The 22,155-nt window shown below is 44.6% G+C and overlaps 1 protein-coding gene across 1 annotated transcript; it reads left to right on the forward strand.

Moving 5' to 3' along the window:
• Window positions 1-14,326: 14,326 nt before the first annotated feature.
• On the forward strand, window positions 14,327-15,256 carry FNDC11 (fibronectin type III domain containing 11). Its single transcript, XM_030210996.1, has one exon. The coding sequence runs from the start codon at window positions 14,327-14,329 to the stop codon at window positions 15,254-15,256; it is 930 nt and encodes a 309-aa protein (XP_030066856.1).
• Window positions 15,257-22,155: the final 6,899 nt, after the last annotated feature.

The raw sequence follows: 22,155 nt of genomic DNA on the forward strand, positions 1-22,155 counted from the left end.
TTAATTACAGATGTCTGAAAACCTAACTTGTTGGCAGCCCTCTAGAACTTGGAGTGAAGACCAGGGATCTAGATACAGAAACAAATAATTCCTCTCTCATTGTCAAGTACAAAAGATTTGGCCAATGAAACTCTCTGGCTCTGTCAGCCCTGATCATATCGAAGCATACCCTAATACACAACAAAAGCTGATGAACCACCCAGATTGTGGGATAGCAAACATTAAGAATTAGAAAATAACTTTTGAAGAGAGTTCACTTATCAAAAGAAATCCTTATACATGAATGCTTGATAGTGAAGATTCAAAAGTGCAGACTGTAGGCAGATATGAAAAGAAATGGTAGGAAGAGTTGAGAGGTCAGGTAGAAGACCAGGGGGAGTGGGAGTTGGCTCTGGTGTTAGGCTGCATGTGGAAACTCATAACCCCATCTAACCAAAGTAAATGTATCTCAACTAGGCAGATCGGATGCACCATTTTGGTCTTTATCTACCATCATTTACTGCATTAGTATGGTGTATCACTGTATATATCTCTAGAAAGGGCTCTCGTGTAATAAGTGAAATGTTATCAGGAAAACTCAAGCAATTGTCACGATTATAACTATAATCAATTGGCCCTCAAACCTCAGAAACACTGGTAAATTTTTATTACATTTTTCAAAGGCATATAAAACAAGTAGATTGGAGTCACGTGATGCTGTAGAGAGAGTAGGACGTGCCTGCTCTGCTCTCCGAGGCCCCGCAGCCACCCGGCATCTGAAAACTTAAAATTTATACTCAAACGGGATTCCAGCATATAGACCCAGGGACTTGAAACACAAATGGACAAATTTGTAGAAACCCCTGCGAAAAAGATGGCGGGGAAAACCGCCAAAAAAGAGAAAGAAAAACTGAAGAGCGCCGAACAAGCCATAGAGCAGCGCCCAGAACCGCTGGAACAGAAATTCTCTCCAGAACAGTTAATACAACTCACAGAGGTTATGGAGAAAGCGTTAGAGACAAAATTGGCAACGCTCACCACGCAGTTCGCAAACTTCGAATCCCTACTGACCGAAACTACGCAGCGTACCGGTGAGCTGGAACACAGGGTATCGGAGCTAGAGGACTCTGTTTTACCGATACCGCAGCAACTGAAAAAACACACAGAAAAGTTGCAAGAGGTCGCCGCCAAATTAGACGACCTTGAAAACAGATCGAGACGGGCAAACCTGAGGTTAGTTGGGTTCCCGGAGTCGGTGGGGGACTCGGTGCTCGAAACGGTGGTGACAAGATGGTTGAAAGAGGAATTCGCAACTTCGGACCATGCAGGGCCCTTGTGTATTGAGAGAATACACCGCGTGGGCAGGAAACAAGATGGCCGCTCATCTCCCCGAGTAGTGATTCTGAAACTGCATAACTATATTCATAAAACGGAGATACTACGGGGATATCGCCTGAAAAGAAATGACACCAAATTTGAGGGGCAATTGATCCGTATTTTTCAGGATTATTCCGCATCGTTGCAAGAGAGAAGGAAACAATTCACCCCAATCTGTCGTCGCCTGCACGAGGCAAAAGAAAACTTTATGCTAATATATCCTGCTATTTTGAAAATTAAACACGAAGGAAGGTGGCAGGCGTTTGAAACGGCGGCCGCCGCGATGGAAATGGTGAAAACCCTGGAAACAAATAATGGACAGATATCTACAAGCCCTGGTAGAAGTGGAGACTGAACTACACTGAGAAAGAGATTGGATTTCAAATGGTGAATGTTATGGCTATAAAACTGGGAAACTCTAAGAGGTTTATAAGATATTGGGGAATATGTTATGTGAACTGTATAGTACTGTAAGTGGGGGCTGGGGGGCCTCGTGCATCAATAGTGATTCTGTCCCAATATGGGAAATACTAAACTAGGAGGGAATATCAGGGGAGAGTTGGGCAGGGACATGAAGGGGGGAGGGGGGGAGGGGGGGAGGGAGTTACTTAGGAGATGGTCATGGGGGAAGGGGGGTCCAGGGATACATTTCAATAATAGACGGGAGCAAATGGGGAACAAGAATAAAAGAAGCCACAGGGAGGGGCTGGGCTCCCGGGTGGTACACCACAGAGTACCGACGCTAGATATCAGAGAGACCTTACATGATGAGTAGTATCACAAAACGTATAATTTCATGGAATGTTTCAGGTATCTCGTCTCCTGTAAAGCGTACGAAAATATTAACACAACTAAAAAGACAAAAAGTGGACATAGCTTGTCTACAGGAAACCAAATTGTCAGATGTAGAACATGAGAAACTAACCAGACAATGGGTTGGGGAATGTTATTATTCCTCAGCTGGAAATGGCCGCAGAGGCGTAGCAATTCTAGTTAGAAAGGGTCTCCATTGCAAGACGAAGTTGATCCATAAAGATAAAGAGGGACGGATACTACTGCTGCATGTTGTTTTGTATGGACTCCCTTTTTATATATGCTCAGTATATGGCCCAAATGACTCAAACACAAGATTTTTCCAAGATTTGATCGCATTGGGATACCGTTATGCAGATGCCCCCTGGGTGTGGGGTGGAGATTTTAATGAGGTGATGGACCCAGAGAAAGACAGGTCAAATGTCAGGAATAGCGAAATAGGGGCTGCGGGATCACGGGTCCTGTCACAAATGAGCAGGGCTCTCAACCTCATAGATGCCTGGAGGACCTTGAACCCTACGGTTAGAGATTTTACCCACCTATCCAAAGCACATAAAACCTGGTCTAGAATTGACTACATATTGATAACCCAATCTTGGTTCTTTAAGGTTAGGGGTGCAGAGATTGGACCCTTAGTAGTATCGGACCATTGTATGGTTTGGGTCAATTTGGAGTTTACTTTGACGGGAAGCACAGGAGCTAGATGGAGATTCCCTGCGCACTTGTATGGTGACGCCCAATTCAGGACTCATTTGATAAATCTATGGGAGCAATACCTGAGTGACAATGAAAGTTCATGTACTTCACCCATTTTGCTGTGGGAGGCCTCTAAGGCGGTCCTGAGAGGGGGTGTCATAGCGTATGTGTGCACGCAGGCGAAAAAGAAAGCGGGAACCATATTAAGGCTAGAAACAGAATATAAAAAATTGAAACAAATTAGTATTCGGCAGCCAACCCTGCAAAATCAAAGTAACCTAGCGGCTACACTAGCGGCCTTGAATACGGCAATACATGAACAAACAAAAACACAGTTAATGTATGGGAAACTAAATTTCCAGAGATATGGAAATAAGGCAGGCCGTCTTTTAGCAAACATTGTGAGATGCAGAGGAACCAGACCATTAATTACAGAAGTGTTAGATAGCAGAGGAGACAAGATATCATCCCAAGAGGGAATCTCTAAAATATTTTACGACTACTTTACTAAAACTTTTTCAAACGAACCACAGGGAAAAGGCCCAGAATTGTTTGATTATCTGGAAGACTCGGGTATACCGAAATTGCCTCAGACAGCTAGGGCCCGGCTAGGGAAACCGATTACAGCACAAGAGATACAGCAGGTAATAAAATCGCTCCCCTTGGGGTCCACTCCGGGCCCTGATGGCCTGCCTAACGAATACTATAAGCTACTGCCGCCACAGGCCGGGGGGTATCTTTCCCAATTTTTCGAGGCGGTGGTTCAGAGAGGTTTTTTCCCACAAGAAGTAAACACAGCTCTAATTACATTAATTTTAAAACCGGGAAAACCCAGCAATCAGGTAACATCTTATAGACCAATCTCTTTGATGAACTCGGACCTAAAAATACTTACAAGGGCAATGGCTGCACGACTCGCATGTTATATGCCAGAGTTGATCAGTTCGCCACAAGTGGGCTTTGTAAAAGGCAGACACTCCACCCTAAATGTACGTAAGCTATTGCTGGCTATGGCTCACTGCCATGCAATAGAAAAGCCTTTGTTAATAGTGGGCCTTGATGCTGAGAAAGCATTTGATAAAGTGCATTGGGACTATATGTTTGAAGTTTTGGAATATGTGGGGGTGGAAGGATGGTTCATGGAAGCACTTCAAGCTCTTTATGAGGGACCTTCAGCGAAACTATTAATTAACTCATTCGTTTCCCCTTCCTTTGAACTCCAAGCAGGGGTCCGACAAGGCTGCCCACTATCACCATTATTATTTCTGCTCTACTTAGAGCCTTTGATACGTACTATTGAGAAAGATCCAGATATAGAGGGCGTAGAATTGCCATTCCAAAATGTCAAGACACTGGCCTACGCAGACGACATACTGGTAACACTCACTTCCCCTCAGAAATCGCTTTATAAACTGCTCTCTGCTGTGGAGGAGTTCGGGTTCTACTCCGGCTTCAGGTTAAATTTGCAGAAGTCGGAGGCACTACCCCTATTCCCTGAAATAAAAGACCGGTGGGTGGGTTGTTTCCCATTAAGATGGGCGTCGGGCTCCATCACCTACTTGGGAGTGAAGATTCCCACGAACTTGGCGGGGATTTATACTTTAAACATTGAACCTTTGAAGAGGAAGACAGCAGAGACATTGAAAAGTTGGCAGGGTTTACCGCTGTCTCTCTTAGGGAGGGTAGCATTATATAACATGGTCCTTTTTCCCATGTGGATATACAAATTTCAAATGCTCCCTATATATCTGTTACGGAGGGATGAGCAATGGCTACATAAAAGGATAAATGGGTACTTATGGAACGGGAAGAGGGCTCGACTAAACATAAAAAGGGCCCATTTACCTAGAGCCAAGGGAGGCCTAGGCCTCCTAAGCTTGCGGCTTTTTTCCATTTCCAGCAACCTACGACACTTGTCAGATTGGTTTCGTTCCACATCCTACTTTTCTTGTACAAAGACAGAAACACAAATGATAGGAAAGACCCATTTTGCAAGTTGGGTACATGGGAGGAGATATCAGGGAAATACTCTAGGCCAGGCCAGATTTATATTTCAGCCACTAAAACAAACCTGGAAGTGGGTGACTAGGTTCCTTTCATTGGATAGTAAAAATTCCCCACTTCTGTCGATCAGAGGGAACCCGGACTTTCCGGTAGGTGATACGTCTATTAAATTTAGGGACTGGGAAAAACATGGGATAATATACCTGTTTCACGTTGTAACGGAAAAAGGGGAGATGAAGCCTTTGCAGGACATATGTACAGAATTCCATATTGATCAAGGAGATGTCTTTGCATACTATCAACTGAGACATTATGTGGTCTCTCTCCCTAAACAAGCTTTGACTGTGGAGACAGGTGATAAACTTACTGAACTGTTGGGTCTGGAGGCCCAACAGAGAGTACCGTTAAAATACTTTCACTCTAGCATAAGAGAATCTTTCCCAAAATTTGACTTCACCAAGATAACTGAGCAATGGAATACAGAACTGGGACTTAATCTACAGGAAGAGCACTTACACAGCCAGTTGCTATCGGTAACTAAAATTACAGAGAACGTAACCTGGCAGGAATTACAGCTAAAATTTTTGCTGAGACTGTACATCTCGCCGTATAGGGCCTGGAGGGCAACCATAGCGGAGGTGGATTCTTGCCCAAAATGTGGAGTTTCTGGGGCACACCTGGGACACATGTTTTGGACGTGTCCCGGGGTGCAACAATTCTGGAAAAGCGTGGGTCTGCAGGTGTCTAGCTGTTGGGGCACAAGATGGAAGATAGCCCCAGGACAACTATTTGAGTCCTTTGTCAGTGCGGGGTGTATGCCAGCGAAGATGAAAGCTTTTTTAAAACGCGCTGTGCTGATGGGCAAGAGAACAATCTTACAAGTATGGAGAAATGCGGAGAGGCCCTCTCTGGCACAGTGGCGTACAGCAATGATCCAAATGTGCTCTTTAGAGAAACGAAAAATAAAGGACTTGGCGTCGGACAAAGGAGACATTTTTTGTGCCACCTGGGCACCCTTTTGGGACACACTTACCCCAACTGCTCGTAGCCGTATTCTGAACTTATGAGGGGGGGAGGGTAGGGGGCAATAGGGTGGTGTGGGGGGAGGGCAGGGGAGCGGGTATGTTTTCTTTGGGAAAGGGGAGGGGTAGGAAGGGGGGGGGGGAAAAGTTTAAAACCTTGGGAAAGTTGTTGTTTGGCGTATGAATACCATGTTATAGTGAACACTGTACATACAATCCTGTAACTTTGTGCAAATTTTGTTCTAATAAAAATGAATGGAAAAAAAAAAACAAGTAGATTGACATAGGAGCCACTGAAGAGAAGAGTAACTAGGTATCAAATGTCACAAGCATAATGCAAATTGCAATTGTAGGGTTACTATTCAATGGCAACGGTCAACGTAATAAGGGAAAGATCCAAATGAGTTTGTATTATTTAAACCCAGTATAACTTCATTATTTCTTTACTGACCTGAGGAAGGGAGGATACCTCTCAAAAGGTGAAAGATACCTTTTTATTGGACTAATTTAGGGTCCTGTTTACCAAGCCATGCTAGAGGCATGCTAGCATTTTTAGCACATTCTAACCATGTAGATGCCTATAATATTCATATGGGCATCTACACAGTTAGCTCATGCTGATTTTTAGCGCGCATTAAAACGCTAGTGCACCTTAGTAAACAGGGCCCTTGCAAATTGGTTGTTTACTTTTAACATACCCAAATTAACACAGTAATCACAATTCTCTACTCAGAAGGGTTAAAAATATAAATTCTATCTTTATTTAAAAGTAAGCAATAGTCTAGTTAAAATCGTTTTGGTAGTGTGGAAGTGGAAGAGGCAATGAAAACCAAAATGGAAAGAAAATAGATATAATCACAAGCACTAGAAAATTAAGGTACTTACTTTAGCAGTGCTCTTTGGATTTCAGACATGCATAAACCAGCATTTAGATATTTATATTGCATAAATATCTAAATCTAAATAAGTATATCCCAGCTTTGTAAAATCAAAAGTTCTAAAACGTGCATATGGGAAGGGGGCGTAGTCTGGGTGAGCCTAAAAAATAAACATGTAGTCCCCATTTCAGCAGAGGAATGCATATGTCCAAAAAGACTGATATCAGGATTTGCACTTGCTACCCAGGACATCTAGGTTTCAGAAAAATGCTCCTTTTGAGCAGCACTTCACTGGCAGGATTAGGAGAGGTCAATCCCCCAGTGATGTCCCTGCCCTCCAACTCCAAAACTAGCAAGGGATATCAGGATCTATGACAACTTCAAGGAAAATAAACATTTATGTTTCTAAAATGCTAATATATATGTTTATGTTCTGGCACATAAACATTTATGCTGCTATTGTATGTGCTGGTACATAAATGTTTATGTTGACCCATTCTTATTTTAGATATTTATGAGTCTAAAATGGATGTTCCTGACACATGTAACTGGCACATAAATATCCATGTCATCAAGTATTTTAGAACAGGTTTACGTTGGTAGATCCTGTACTAAAATAGTAGTGGAACGTGTATGTTCCAACCTGGATTTATATGTCCTTTCTAAAATCTGCCTCCAGAGATCACGTGATGTGCTGAGGAGAGCGGAGGCAGGAAAGCTCACCTCTTAGGCCGAATCCCCCATCCCGCCGACAAAATAGCAGCCTAGCACTCCTTCGAGCCAACATTCGCTGAGGTAGGGGTCGCGCAAGTGAATGGACCCTTTTATTACGCGATTGGAATCAAAAATGCCTCCGAAATCGACAAAAAAAGAAGCGGAGAGGCCCCGCGCCGCAGACTCCAAAATGGCGATGAGCCCGCAGCCTGAGGCGCCAACCTCGATGTTCTCTCCGCCACAGCTGCAACAAATTACCGACGCAGTTAAGCAAGCCCTGGAACCGCAATTACAACAGCTCTCTGGGCAAATGAAAGCGGTGGAAAGCTTGCTGGCTGACACGACCCGACGAACCGGAGAATTAGAACAGAGAGTATCATCTGCTGAGGATGAACAGGCGGGCATGACAACGGAGCTTGAAGATCTAAGACAAACGGTGAAAAAACAATCGCAACAACTTGATGATCTAGAAAATAGATCGAGAAGGGGAAACCTTCGAATTATAGGAATACCAGAAACAGTTTCAGATCGTTCCCTGCCCTCTGTATTAGAAAAATGGCTCCAAACGGAATTTGCCCTGTCTGATAGTATTGGCGCGCTTTGCCTTGAACGAGCACACCGCGTGGGCCGCAAGATAGACAGTAACCAGAGACCTAGAATGGTAATGATAAAAATACATAACTTTATCCACAAAGCAGAAATCCTTAGAGGAGCACGAGAGAAACGCAATACACTGGCTTTTGAGGGGTCGCCAATTAAAATCTTTCAAGATTACTCTCCTGCGTTGCAAGAGCGACGGCGAGCTTATGGACCTGTTTGCCAAACACTGGTGGATGCTAATCAAAAATTTATGTTAATATACCCTGCCACACTGCGAATCAATTTCCAAGGTACATGGCGAACATTCTTAACCCCGAAAGATGCGCAGGACTGGCTGGCAGCGAATCTCAATGTCAAAGAAAGTAAGATTTCCTTTACATGAAACATGGCGCCAGGCAGATCTGGAGAATGCAACTGTAAAACAAGAAAGCGATCCTGAAAATAAGGAGGTACTGGGCAAGACTGGAACATTCAAAGTAAGGGGGGGGGAGGGAAAGCCTCACATTATTGATCCCCATATTTTTCACATTAGATAGGAGGAAGGGTAAATAGTGATGCAAGGGAAAGGGAATGGGAAGAGACAAGGGGGGTGGGTAAGGGAGGGTATAAAGGCAAGAGATAGATACTGGAGAACCAAGCAAATCAACCAGGAGGGTAGACCACAAACAAAGTCCAAATTGAGTAAGCTTTATAGGAAGTCATACATTACAGAACAAGGTGTATTTGCAACCCTGGGTGGGGCTGGGCACCCGGGGACGGTTATAGGTAGACAGAAACAGCAAATGAACACATATAGAATAACCCCACATTAAGACCACAAGATTTGCCTCATGGAACGTGGGGGGGATCTCTACACCAGTAAAGCGGGCAAAAATACTTATGTGCTTAAAGAGACACAAAGTAGATATAGGATGCCTGCAGGAGACAAAACTCACCATGGAGGAACACAATAAATTAAAGAGACAATGGGTGGGCGAGGTCCATGCAGCATCCTCGGGGGATCGTAAAGGGGGGGTAGCAGTAGTGATCCGTAAAGGGATTGCCTCAAGATCAGAACTAATAAGAGCAGACCCAAACGGACGCTATGTCTTGGTTCGCCTTTGGATCCATCAGAGGGAGCTCCTGATTCTAGGGGTGTATGGCCCCAATGTATATGATGCAAAGTTCTATACCAGCCTTGTGCAACTTTGTCTCCCATATAAATCCATACAGCTGCTGGTGATGGGAGATTTCAACTTAGTGGTGGATCCTAAAGCAGATTGTTCGAACCCCAGGGCGGCTTCTAGGGGGGGACCTAGGGCCCATGCGCTCTCATTTTTTCAACGGTCTCTAGGCCTAATAGACACATGGCGCTGCTTACACCCTGAGGAGCATGATTACACCCACTTATCAAGAGCACACGGGACTTATTCCAGACTAGACTACATATTTATCTCCCAACCGGCGTTTTCCTGGGTGCTAGCATCGGAGATAGGCCCAGAAGAGGTCTCGGACCACTCCCTAGTGTGGGTTGACATTGAAGTGCCATTATTTTACCAGCAGACACGTAACTGGCGTTTCCCAAATTACCTAGCAAAGAACAGTGAATTCCAAGACTTTCTTAAAAAAAAATGGTCAGATTACCTTTATAACAATAGTGGCCACATAGATCAACCAGAACTACTCTGGAGTGCAGCTAAGGCTGTCCTTCGAGGCGAGATCATTGCCTTTGTTCATGCCAAAAATAAGAAGCAATCCATAGCAATAACACGATTAGAGCAGAGTCTACGGAAAGCTAAGTCCCAATTTATTAAACGCCCGACCGAAGAGACTAAAGAACAATTGCGAGCAATTCAAGTAACACTGAATGCTTTATTACAGGAGAGGGGACAGAGATTTTTAGCGACTCAGCGATGTAAATTTCAAAGATTTGGGAATAGGCCAGGAACACTACTATCACACCTAGTCAATGCATGGGGACCCCGCAAGCCAATAGTGACACTCAGAGATTCGACAGGGAAGGTATATAATAAAAGTGACAAAATAGCTGAGCTTCTCTCAAAATTTTTTGCCAACCTGTACAGCTCACCTGTCGAACCAGAAGTAGGGCAGATAAACCAGTTTTTAGATAAGGCTGGGCTACCTAAATTATCAGAAAAAGAAAAACTCGAAATGGAGGCACCCCTGGAGGCAAAAGAGATTCAGGAAGTCATCAAGTCAATGCCTACAGGGTCGGCTCCAGGTCCAGATGGATATTCTGGGGAGTTTTACAGGCTATTGCCCAGCTCCTTCTACCCAGTGATACATGCATTTTATGAGCAAGTAATAGAAGCAGGCCACTTCCCACAACACGCAAACTTAGCTTTAATAACTTTAATTTTGAAACCCGGGAAGTCAGATGACCTGGCCGACTCCTATAGACCCATATCACTTATCAATGTGGACTTAAAAATCCTAGCCAAGATTCTTGCCAACCGGTTATCAGGGATACTACCCAGGGTGGTGGGAGAGGAGCAGGTGGGATTCGTCAAAACCAGACAGGCAACTAAGAATGTACGTAGGCTCTTACTGGCAATGGCAGCGGGACAGCTGACAGAGACACCAACTGCTTTATACTCACTAGATGCCGAAAAAGCATTTGATAAAGTGAACTGGACATATCTGTTCGCCGTCCTGCGGTACATGGGCATTGGGGGATGGTTCTACAATGCAATCGTAGCACTATATGCAGACCCGTCAGCTGCAGTAATAGTAAATGGGATTAGAGACAAGCCTTTCGAGATAGCGAGGGGTACAAGACAGGGCTGCCCACTGTCCCCAGCATTGTTTATCCTGTCATTAGAGCCCCTGCTGAGAGCTTTGAAGAAATCAGAAGAAGTCTCAGGAGTGCAGGTGGGGAATAAAATTATCAAAACCTTAGCGTTTGCAGATGACTTGATGATTGTGACAACTCATCCTTCAGCCTCGCTAGACCAGATTATACAGAAAACTGAGGAATATGGCCGAATCTCAGGGTTTACTTTGAACAAAAAAAAAAATCACTGGCCATGGAGGCATATCCAGACAAAGGAGGCCCGGACCGGGAGGACTGCCCTCTGACCAAAGTAAAAGGGAAAATTAGATATCTGGGCACCAACATAACACAAGATCTGGGCAGACTATACCAAGAGAATGTTGAGCCCCTGCTGGAGACCACACGTCTAAAACTAAGAATGTGGGAATCATATCCTCTGTCGCTGTTGGGGCGCATCACTGTCTATAATATGATGATCGCGCCCAAGTGGATATATGTTTTCCAGACTCTCCCTCTGTTTCTGAAAACAGAAGATGAAAAACAGTTAAATAAGCTCATTCAGAGATTTCTATGGAGAGGACGAAAAGCAAGACTGCCGATACAATTATTGCACACCCCGCGAGAATATGGAGGCTTGGGCCTATTGAATATGCGTTATCTCACCATTGCCAGTGGCATGCGACATATCACAGATTGGTATAGGAATACCACAGAATTTTCAGACACACCCTTAGAAACTTCACTAACTCAAGGAGTTCATTTTAGCTGCTGGCTACATATGGGAATGGGCCAACAGCCTAGGCTCCTCCAACAATCATACCTACTTCCAACAGCCAGATCAGTATGGAGATGGGTATGTAAAAAGCACAACTTCTCGTGGAGAGTGACCCCATATCTATCTATTTGTGAAAACCCGCAGTTCCAGCCCGGAATCATGCATGATGGGTTCCGTATATGGAGGCGAAGCGGTCTGGCATATATTCATCAAGTGGTAACAGAAGAGGGGCAAATGAGAACTTTTGAAGAACTACAGACACAATTTACCCTCAAACCAAGGGATCGTTTTCACTACTGGCAGTTGACTCATTATGTAAAAAGTTTGCCCTGGGAGTGCCTCACAGAGGATGTGCAGGAGGAACTTTCATCGGCATACTCCCTGCAGTCCCAGGGCAGAGTGTCATTGTCCATGAATCATCGTCATCTAAAAGACAGGACAGAAGAACCGGACTACCAGTTGCTGACTGAACAGTGGAACACGGACCTAGGCACGATCTTGCCACCAAATATAATACAGGAGTATATCAATAAGGTCCAAAAAGCTTCCAAAATGGTTCAATACAGCGAAATGGAATACAAATTTGCAATGAGGGCATATATCCCTCCAAGGAGAGCCTTCCACATGGGAATATCCCCGGATGGTGCATGCCCTAAGTGTGGGGCGCACGGGGCGACACTTGGACACATGTTTTGGTCATGCCCCAGCATCCAAAAATTTTGGACAATACTTACCCAGTCGATCTCACAGATGTGGGGTGCTACCTGTAAGAAGGGACCACAGATGTTATTTGGAAAACCCATGATGGTGCACCCGATTCCGACAGGGTTTAAGGGATTTACTCATAGAGCCATAATGATTGCAAAAAAAGTTATACTTACTGAATGGATTACAAATAAAACTCCAACCTTGCAGCAGTGGCGTGGTTTGATGATAGACTACATGAAGTTTGAAAAGAAATTGGCAGACTATAAAAGTGAAAGAAGATTTACAGAAAAGGACTTCCATCGGATTTGGACTGCCTTCTGGCAAACTATCCCCTTAGGGGGAAGAGGCCGGATCCTGAATTTGTAGCAGAACTGCTTGGACAATCCAGTACAAACTGATCGGCTAAGGACATAAGAGCATAAGGGAGGGTGGACGTGGGAGGGAAGGGGGGGAGGGGGGGAGATAGGAAACAAGGTGCCTACGGGAAATATCACAGGAATATCAATAAGGACATTTGGAAAAGGTTTTAGGTCATGATAGATTAGAAGTTGATGTTAGTAAAATTGAGAGATAGTTGAAGTTATAAATAACCTGTTTATGTTAGACATGAAAATTGTTTAGAGCCTTTTCTGAATATGATATGGAATTTTCCGTGCAAATCAATAAACAAATTTAAACATAAAATCTGCCTCCAAAGTAATAAGACTTTGATACAGGAAAGGCAAGAACCAATACTAAGAACTTTTTCAAGTACATCCAAAGCAAAAACTTGTGATGCAGTTGATGGGACCACTGGATGACCAAAGAGTAAAAGGAGCTCTCAGGAAGGATAAGGTAACAATAGAAAACTAAACAAGTTCTTGGCTTTACTGAGAATGTTGGGGGTCATAGTCAACACTGGAAACCTTCTTTGATGGTGATGAATCAGAGCAACTAAAGCACATCAGAGTAAGTCTAGAAAATGTAATAGATAAAACATCACCAGGACCAGATGGTCTACCCCAGAGTACTAAAAGTGTTCAAACTTGAAATTGCTAAACTGTTACAAGTCATCTATAACTTATCATTCAAAATGAGTGGAGTGGAAGAGTGGCCTAGTGGTTAGGGTGGTGGACTTTAGTCCTGGGGAACTGAGGAACTGAGTTCAATTCCCACTTCAGGCACAGGCAGTTCCTTGTGACTCTGGGCAAGTCACTTAACCCTCCATTGCCCCATGTAAGCCACATTGAGCCTACCATGAGTGGGAAAGTGCAGGGTACAAATGTAACAAAAAAAAATGGCCATGATAGCTGAGGATTGGAGGTAACCAATGTAATGGTAGTTTTTAAAAAGGGCTCTAGCAGTAATCCAGGAAACTACAGATTAGTCAGCCTGACACTAGTGCAGGACTAAATGGCTAAAGCTATACTAAAAACAAAAAAAATTAAAAACAACCATACTATGTAGATAGACACAGATTAATGGGAATAAGCCAGCAAAAGGTCTTGCTTTACCAATTTATTAAACAAACAAGTAGATAACTGTAAGCCAGTTGATATATTGGACTTGAATTTTCAGGAGGTATTTGACAAAGGCCTTCATGAGAAACTCCTTAGGAAATTAAAAGTCATGGGACAAGAGATGATGCCCTTTTGTGGACTGCAAACTGGATATAAGACAGGAAATGGAAAGTAGGACTAAATTGCCAGTTATCCACATGAAAAAAGGTCAGTACCAGAGTGTCCCAAGGAAGATATTCACTGTATAAGGATTTCTTTTGCATTATTATAATTTTTCCCAACTAGTTCTTAACATTTGTTATCCCACATATATGATTAATTCTTATAGAGGCATATACCAATTCTAACCATAGATATGCTATTTGTGTTCTGCTCCAACTTGTACCCACTCATTCTGTGTTTTAAATCCAGGCCTGTATGTGTCACTGTAAGACTGGAGTTATCTGCCCCCTCAGCTTTTACTCACCATAGAGTGATGAGTGACAGAGATGAACACACATCTAGTGAGCAAAGTCTGCAGCCAAAACAGTATGATGTATGGAGTCGAAGAGCAGGAGGACGAAGCCTGGAAGATGTACCAGGAAAGGAAAGGTATTGTTCTGGAGTTCCTCAGCACAGAGCTGAGTCTTAGTTTGCTCAAGCGGCACCAGACCAGAGTAGAGCTTCTGAAAAAATGTTCCTATTATATTGACATCCTGCCTAAACACTTGGCACTAGGCGATCAAAACCACCTCATGCTGCCAACTGCGATGTTCCAGCTGATTGATCCCTGGAAGTTCCAGAGGATGAAGAAACTAGGCACAGCTCAAACCAGACTCCAGCTTCTCCTACTCAGTGAGCTCCTGGAGCAGCTGAAGCAGGGCCGAGCAGCTCTTGTGGATCTCCTTAAGTCTTACGACATCTCCACCTTCCTCTCAGAGTGGGACACTATCAGTAGAAGACTATCAGAGCTGTCTGCTTTACTGGATGACTTCCTGGCCACACTAGTACCAGGAAGGTTATATATTAAGCACCGGCTGGTGTCAGACATCGGTACCACCAAAATCCCACACATTCGGCTAGTTCTGAGGACCAAGATGCCAGTGGTCTTTGATCGAAAGGAGTCCATTGCCCATGAGGACCGGGCATGCTTGAAGTGGTTCAGTATGGGTCAGCACCCCCAGCCTGAGCAATTTGAACTCCATTTAAAGTTACTGGACCCCCAGACACAACAAGAGAGGGTGCAGAGTGGGGGCATCCCAGTCTCTTCCAGCAGCTTTGAAGTGAAGAACCTTCTGTCAGACCGCTTGTATGAGTTTTCCATAAAGAGACTGGAAACCTATACACTGGTGTATGAGACATGGAATGACACCATCACCCTGAGAACCAAGCCCTTGGAGCAAAGCATGAACGCAGAATGGAGCCCTGGCAGGTCCTGACCTTTCTAATGCACTGAAATATTCACTACTTAATAAAAACACAATGGAGCTAGACAGTAAAATTACAAGTCATGCTTTTTTTTTTTCAAAATGTGTATTGGTACATAAGAGGTAACTGCTGCAAGACAATATTGGCATGTGTAAAAGACCCAGAAGCTTACCCAAGTCTCATACTTAAGGCAGGTAGATCCTTTAGGAAAGGTTGAGATTCAGCCACCACTCCCTGTATGAAGTCACAGTTCTCCCTATGTATCACTTGTCCCACTGGGTTACACTTCTTGGGCAGAGCCCTCAGATTCCCCCTACAGGTTTAAGTAGTATCTTTGCAGATTGCGATACCTATTATTGCACAAGTTATTCAAAAGAAAGAAACAAAAAAATAACCATTCCATATTCAAACATACTCAATAGGTGTACGAGGGGGATTACCCATTATAAATATGACACGGAAATTGTTTTTATGGTACAATAACCAATTTACCCAGAGTAAATGATCCCCTATTATTTTTTTTTTAATGATTGGTTTCTCAGAAGCAAATATCCTTCAACTTTTTTTTTTTTTAACTTCAAGGCACAACATAATTGGTACTCAGTAACCTACCATTTAAAAGGACTATGGCACCTGGAGGGTGACCAATGCAATGCCAATTCTTTAATTCTTTAGATCCCCCCTCCCAACTTCCCCTCCTCTCCCGACCTTTATCCCTCCCTCTCCCCAACCTTTAGCCCTCCCTCCTTCCCCGCCCCCTACCCATCCCTCCCTCCCTCCCCCCTCTTTCAATGTGCTGAGTTGCCCCCTCCCCTGTTCCCGTGTTCAAAATATTATCTAAGCGTGCCCATTCTGGTGCTTCAGGTTTATATCTCCCCTTACGTCTGTCCGTCAGTTTTTCAAGTTCTATTATGGTTCTAAGTTTTACCCTCCAATTGTGCAACTTCGGCCCTGTATTGTGTTTCCACTGCAGCGCTATTGTAGTTTTTGCCGCAGCCAGGCCTATTCGTTTAACTCTCAGTTGCCACTTCTGTCCTCTTTGGTTCCCCCAGCCTAGCAAACATCACTTGGACTCACATGGGAATGGGACCTCCAAGGCCTCCGACAACCCTTCAGTTATTTCCCTCCAGTAAGTCTGCAATGGCTTACAGTCCCAACAGATATGGTAAAAGGTTCCCTTTTCCATTCCACATCGCCAGCATACATCCGAGGCCGTTGGGTACATTCTTTTAACTCTGTCTGGTGTATAGTACCATCTACTCAACACTTAGTATGCATTTTCCTTCATTAATACACACAACGAGGCTTTTTTAACCTCCTGACACACTCTCTTCCATTCAGCCTCACTCTGTCTCTGATTCAAATCTTTTTCCCATGCCTCCATATATGGTAGTTTCACGAACCCCTGACCCCGCAAATGGCCGTAAACCCTAGAAATTCCCTTACCCCACTTATCTATATCTCCCCACACATTCTCAAATTTCTCGTGATCAACAGGTTGAGTCTTTGTCCACTTCTCTGTTATAATAAAATGCTTAACCTGCAGATATGCAAATGCATCAGACTCCGAAATCTCATACATGTCTTGTAGTTCCTTGAACGATTTAATTCGCCCTTCCTCTAAAAAAATCCCTAAACCGAATTAGTCCCTTTTGGAACCATGTTTGGAAGACCCCACTTTCCCTTCCTGCCTGAAATTCTGGTTCTTGAGTTATCCAGGCATATGAGGACTTATTCCATGTGTCTCTAAGTTTATGTTTTAAGGTTCCCCACAGTGTCATTAAATGTAATACAAAGGGATTCAGCGTCAATCTCTTATAAGTCTGATCTGGAAGGGAGGCCCACAGAAGTCCCTTTAGGTGTCCCTCCCTGACAAATACCTGTTCCAGTTTAGTTACCGGGGATAGATCCACCTTGCTCCATTCCGCTATTTGTTTAACTTGTGCCGCCCAGTAATACCATTGTACATTGGGCATATCTCTCCCCCCCCCCCCCCCCTCTTCAACCTTCCCCCACATTATCCTCCGTGATAGTATGGCTGGGCGTCCCTCCCATACAAAGCCCCCTAGATCGGATTGTAATTTTAGCAATTCTCGTTTGGGGACCTGAATTGGTAGTGTCTGAAAGAGGAAAAGTAGTCTGGGCAGGATATTCTTTTTTACAGCTGCAATATGCCCCCACCATGATATCCATCCATTCCTCCATCTACTTAAATCCCTCCTCACTTCTTGGAAGAGAGGAACATAATTCAGAGTGTACAGGTTCTTTAAATCCTTAGGAATCATTATTCCCAAGTAGCGGAAGCTAATTTCTGTCATTTTGAAAGAAAAGGCCTGTTTCAGTTGCCCCATCTCCAGCTCCGTTGTCATGAACCCCATAATCTCGGATTTGTCACAGAAAACCCTGCTAACCTCTCATACAAATTAAGTTCCCGTACTATTATGGGCAATGTTAGTACTGGGTTGGAGACATAGAACAAAACATCATCTGCGAACAAGGCGATTTTATGTTCTTGCCCCCCCCCCCCCAACCGAATTCCCCTAATATCTTGCTGATTGCAAATTCTTTGTGCCAATGGCTCAATTGATAGTGCAAACAGCAAGGGGGATAGCGGGCACCCTTGACGTGTTCCCCTCTGAATTGAAAAATAGTTGGAGTATCCCCCATTTACCTTTATTCTAGCTACTGGAGAGGCATATAAACCCAGTACCCACTCTATAAATGGTTCTCCCAAACCCATCATTCGCATTGTTTCCCAGAGACACTCCCACTCAACCCTGTCAAATGCCTTCTCTGCATCTACCGTGAGGAGCATCAGCGAATCCCCCCTTCTCTGTGCTCCCCATATGATGTTCAACGTGCGGCGGATGTTATCTGCCACATTTCTATTGGCTATAAACCCTGATTGATCTGTATGAATTAGCTGAGGCATCACCCGCCCCATACGATCTGCCATTACCTTAGCCAATATTTTTACATCTATGTTCAATAGTGATATCGGCCTGTAGGATCCACACACGGCCGGGTCTCTCCCTGGCTTCAATATCACTGAAAACCCTGCTGCATGCATGCTTTGTGGCAGGCCATTTCCCCGAAAACATGCATTAGTAACATAGTAGATGACGGCAGAAAAGACCTGCACGGTCCATCCAGTCTGCCCAAGAAGATAAATTCATATGTGCTACTTTTTTATTTGTACTGTCCTCTCCATGGCACAGACCGTATAAGTCTGGCCAGCCCTATCCCCGCCTCCCAACCACCAACCTCGCCTCCCACCACCAGCTCTGGCACAGACTGTATAAGTCTGCCCAGAACTATCCCCGCCGCCCAACCACCAGCCCCGGCACAGACCGTATAAGTCTGCCCAGCACTAGCCCCGCCTCCCAACCACCAGCTCTGCCACCCATTCTAGGTCATTATCTACCCTTACTAGTAATGGGGCCACCTCCCCTCCAAAGACTTTATAAAATTTCCCCGTGTACCCATCTAGGCCTGGCGCTTTTCCCCCTTTTAACCCTTTAATTACCCGAAGAACCTCTTGTAAGGTAATCTCTGCCTCCAACTCCACCCTTTGGGTTCCTGTCATCCTTTGTAAGCCTCTCGAGAGACCCCAGCTCCCTTTGAGTACAGTTTTTTTATAGAACTGTACAAATTGCCTCCGAATCTCCCCGTCTTGGTGTACTACCACATCACCCTGTGATTTAATTTTCGTGATCGTATTTCTAATCTGCCTTTGACGTAAGCTCCTCGCTAACGTCCCCGCTTTGTTGCTAAATTCAAAACATTTTTGTTGCATCCTACTCCTATTAAATTCCATCCTTCTCATTTGTTTTTTTTTTTTGTAAATCTGCTCTACATTTCAGTAGCTCCATAAAAATATGGGTACCCCCTCTCTCTTGGTGTTGTGCCTCCAGCTTAGTGAGCCTTTGCCTTACTAGCAGCTCATGTGCCTCTCGTTCCCTCTTCTTTTGATGTAATTTTGAATTGGAAATTATCTTAGGAGCATGGCAGTTTGATACTTGTATAGCCACTACTTGACCCTTTATTTAAATCAGTGGTTTTCAACCTTTTTCATCTCACAGCACTATTTAAAGAACATACCACTGAAATCTAACCCATATCCACCTATCTTCTAAGTTCCATTCCATCCCCACCTATCCCTGCAAGTAATCATCTCCATCCCCACCTGTACCTGTAATCTTCAGAAGTAGCTATTTCATTTAATTATGCTTCTGGAATACATTAGAGCACCACTATACCTGCTACTGGGAAACTGGAACAAGGTGGATTGTTAAGGATTCCTACACAGGCACCACATGCCAGCAGAATCTTTTACCTCAGTTGGAGATGCAGAAATAAAGGAATCCTGTGCAGAAGGAATGGATCCTCAGGAGCTTAGCCGAAATTGGGTGGCGGAGCCGGTGGGGGAAGAGGGGTTGGTGGTTGGGAGGCGAGGATAGTGGTGGGCAGACTTATACGGTCTGTGCCAGAGCCAGTGGTGGGAGGCGGGACTGGTGGTTGGGAGGTGGGGAATATTGCTGGGCAGACTTATACGGTCTGTGCCAGAGCCGGTGATGGGAGGCGGGGCTGGTGGTTGGGAGGAGGGGTTAGTGCTAGGCAGACTTATACGGTGTGTGCCAGAGCCAGTGGTAGGAGGCGGGGCTGGTGGTTGGGAGGAGGGGATAGTGCTGGGCAGACTTATACGGTCTGTGCCCTGAAAAAGACAGGTACAAATCAAGGTAAGGTATACACATATGAGTTTTGTCTTGTTGGGCAGACTGGATGGACCGTGCGGGTCTTTTTCTGCCGTCATCTACTATGTTACTATGTTTTGAACCCCCTTTGATATTAGGTGCCCCCGAATCACCGCATTTAGGGCATCCCACAGGGTTCCTTCTGAGACTTTCCCATTATCATTAAACTCCAGGTATTCTTTTATTTCGTACTTCTTGACAGTCTTTCTCCTCTTCTATCAATGATTCATTAAGCCGCCATACAATCCCCCACTCGCTTTTACCTATCCCCCCCCCCCCCCCCCCCCCACTGTAACCCACACCGGGGCATGGCCTGAGACATGTACAGTGGTGGAAATAAGTATTTGATCCCTTGCTGATTTTGTAAGTTTGCCCACTGACAAAGACATGAGCAGCCCATAATTGAAGGGTAGGTTATTGGTAACAGTGAGAGATAGCACATCACAAATTAAATCCGGAAAATCACATTGTGGAAAGTATATGAATTTATTTGCATTCTGCAGAGGGAAATAAGTATTTAATCCCTCTGGCAAACAAGACCTAATACTTGGTGGCAAAACCCTTGTTGGCAAGCACAGCGGTCAGACGTCTTCTGTAGTTGATGATGAGGTTTGCACACGTCAGGAGGAATTTTGGTCCACTCCTCTTTGCAGATCATCTCTAAATCATTAAGAGTTCTGGGCTGTCGCTTGGCAACTCGCAGCTTCAGCTCCCTCCATAAGTTTTCAATGGGATTAAGGTCTGGTGACTGGCTAGGCCACTCCATGACCCTAATGTGCTTCTTCCTGAGCCACTCCTTTGTTGCCTTGGCTGTATGTTTTGGGTCATTGTCGTGCTGGAAGACCCAGCCACGACCCATTTTTAAGGCCCTGGCGGAGGGAAGGAGGTTGTCACTCAGAATTGTACGGTACATGGCCCCATCCATTCTCCCATTGATGCAGTGAAGTAGTCCTGTGCCCTTAGCAGAGAAACACCCCCAAAACATAACATTTCCACCTCCATGCTTGACAGTGGGGACGGTGTTCTTTGGGTCATAGGCAGCATTTCTCTTCCTCCAAACACGGCGAGTTGAGTTCATGCCAAAGAGCTCAATTTTTGTCTCATCTGACCACAGCACCTTCTCCCAATCACTCTCGGCATCATCCAGGTGTTCACTGGCAAACTTCAGACGGGCCGTCACATGTGCCTTCCGGAGCAGGGGGACCTTGCGGGCACTGCAGGATTGCAATCCGTTATGTCGTAATGTGTTACCAATGGTTTTCGTGGTGACAGTGGTCCCAGCTGCCTTGAGATCATTGACAAGTTCCCCCCTTGTAGTTGTAGGCTGATTTCTAACCTTCCTCATGATCAAGGATACCCCACGAGGTGAGATTTTGCGTGGAGCCCCAGATCTTTGTCGATTGACAGTCATTTTGTACTTCTTCCATTTTCTTACTATGGCACCAACAGTTGTCTCCTTCTCGTCCAGCGTCTTACTGATGGTTTTGTAGCCCATTCCAGCCTTGTGCAGGTGTATGATCTTGTCCCTGACATCCTTAGACAGCTCCTTGCTCTTGGCCATTTTGTAGAGGTTAGAGTCTGACTGATTCACTGAGTCTGTGGACAGGTGTCTTTCATACAGGTGACCATTGCCGACAGCTGTCTGTCATGCAGGTAACGAGTTGATTTGGAGCATCTACCTGGTCTGTAGGGGCCAGATCTCTTACTGGTTGGTGGGGGATCAAATACTTATTTCCCTCTGCAGAATGCAAATAAATTCATATACTTTCCACAATGTGATTTTCCGGATTTAATTTGTGATGTGCTATCTCTCACTGTTACCAATAACCTACCCTTCAATTATGGGCTGCTCATGTCTTTGTCAGTGGGCAAACTTACAAAATCAGCAAGGGATCAAATACTTATTTCCACCACTGTATGCTTTCAATACTCAAATCCTTCACTTCTCCCCTCAGTGATCGACTGTCCCATATCACATCTATCCTAGTGTAAATCTGTTGTGCATGTGAGTAGAATGAAAATGTCCTTTGACCTGGATGTTGCAATCTCCACATATCGACCAGATCCAGCTCTTTCATTAAGTTAAGGAATTTCCCCCTGTTGTATCTGGTTCCCTCCTCCCTTCCCACTGAGTGGTCTGCTTTTGAGGCTGGCAA

This window comes from Microcaecilia unicolor, chromosome 8 (assembly GCF_901765095.1).
Source record: "Microcaecilia unicolor chromosome 8, aMicUni1.1, whole genome shotgun sequence".
Classification (NCBI taxonomy): domain Eukaryota; kingdom Metazoa; phylum Chordata; class Amphibia; order Gymnophiona; family Siphonopidae; genus Microcaecilia; species Microcaecilia unicolor.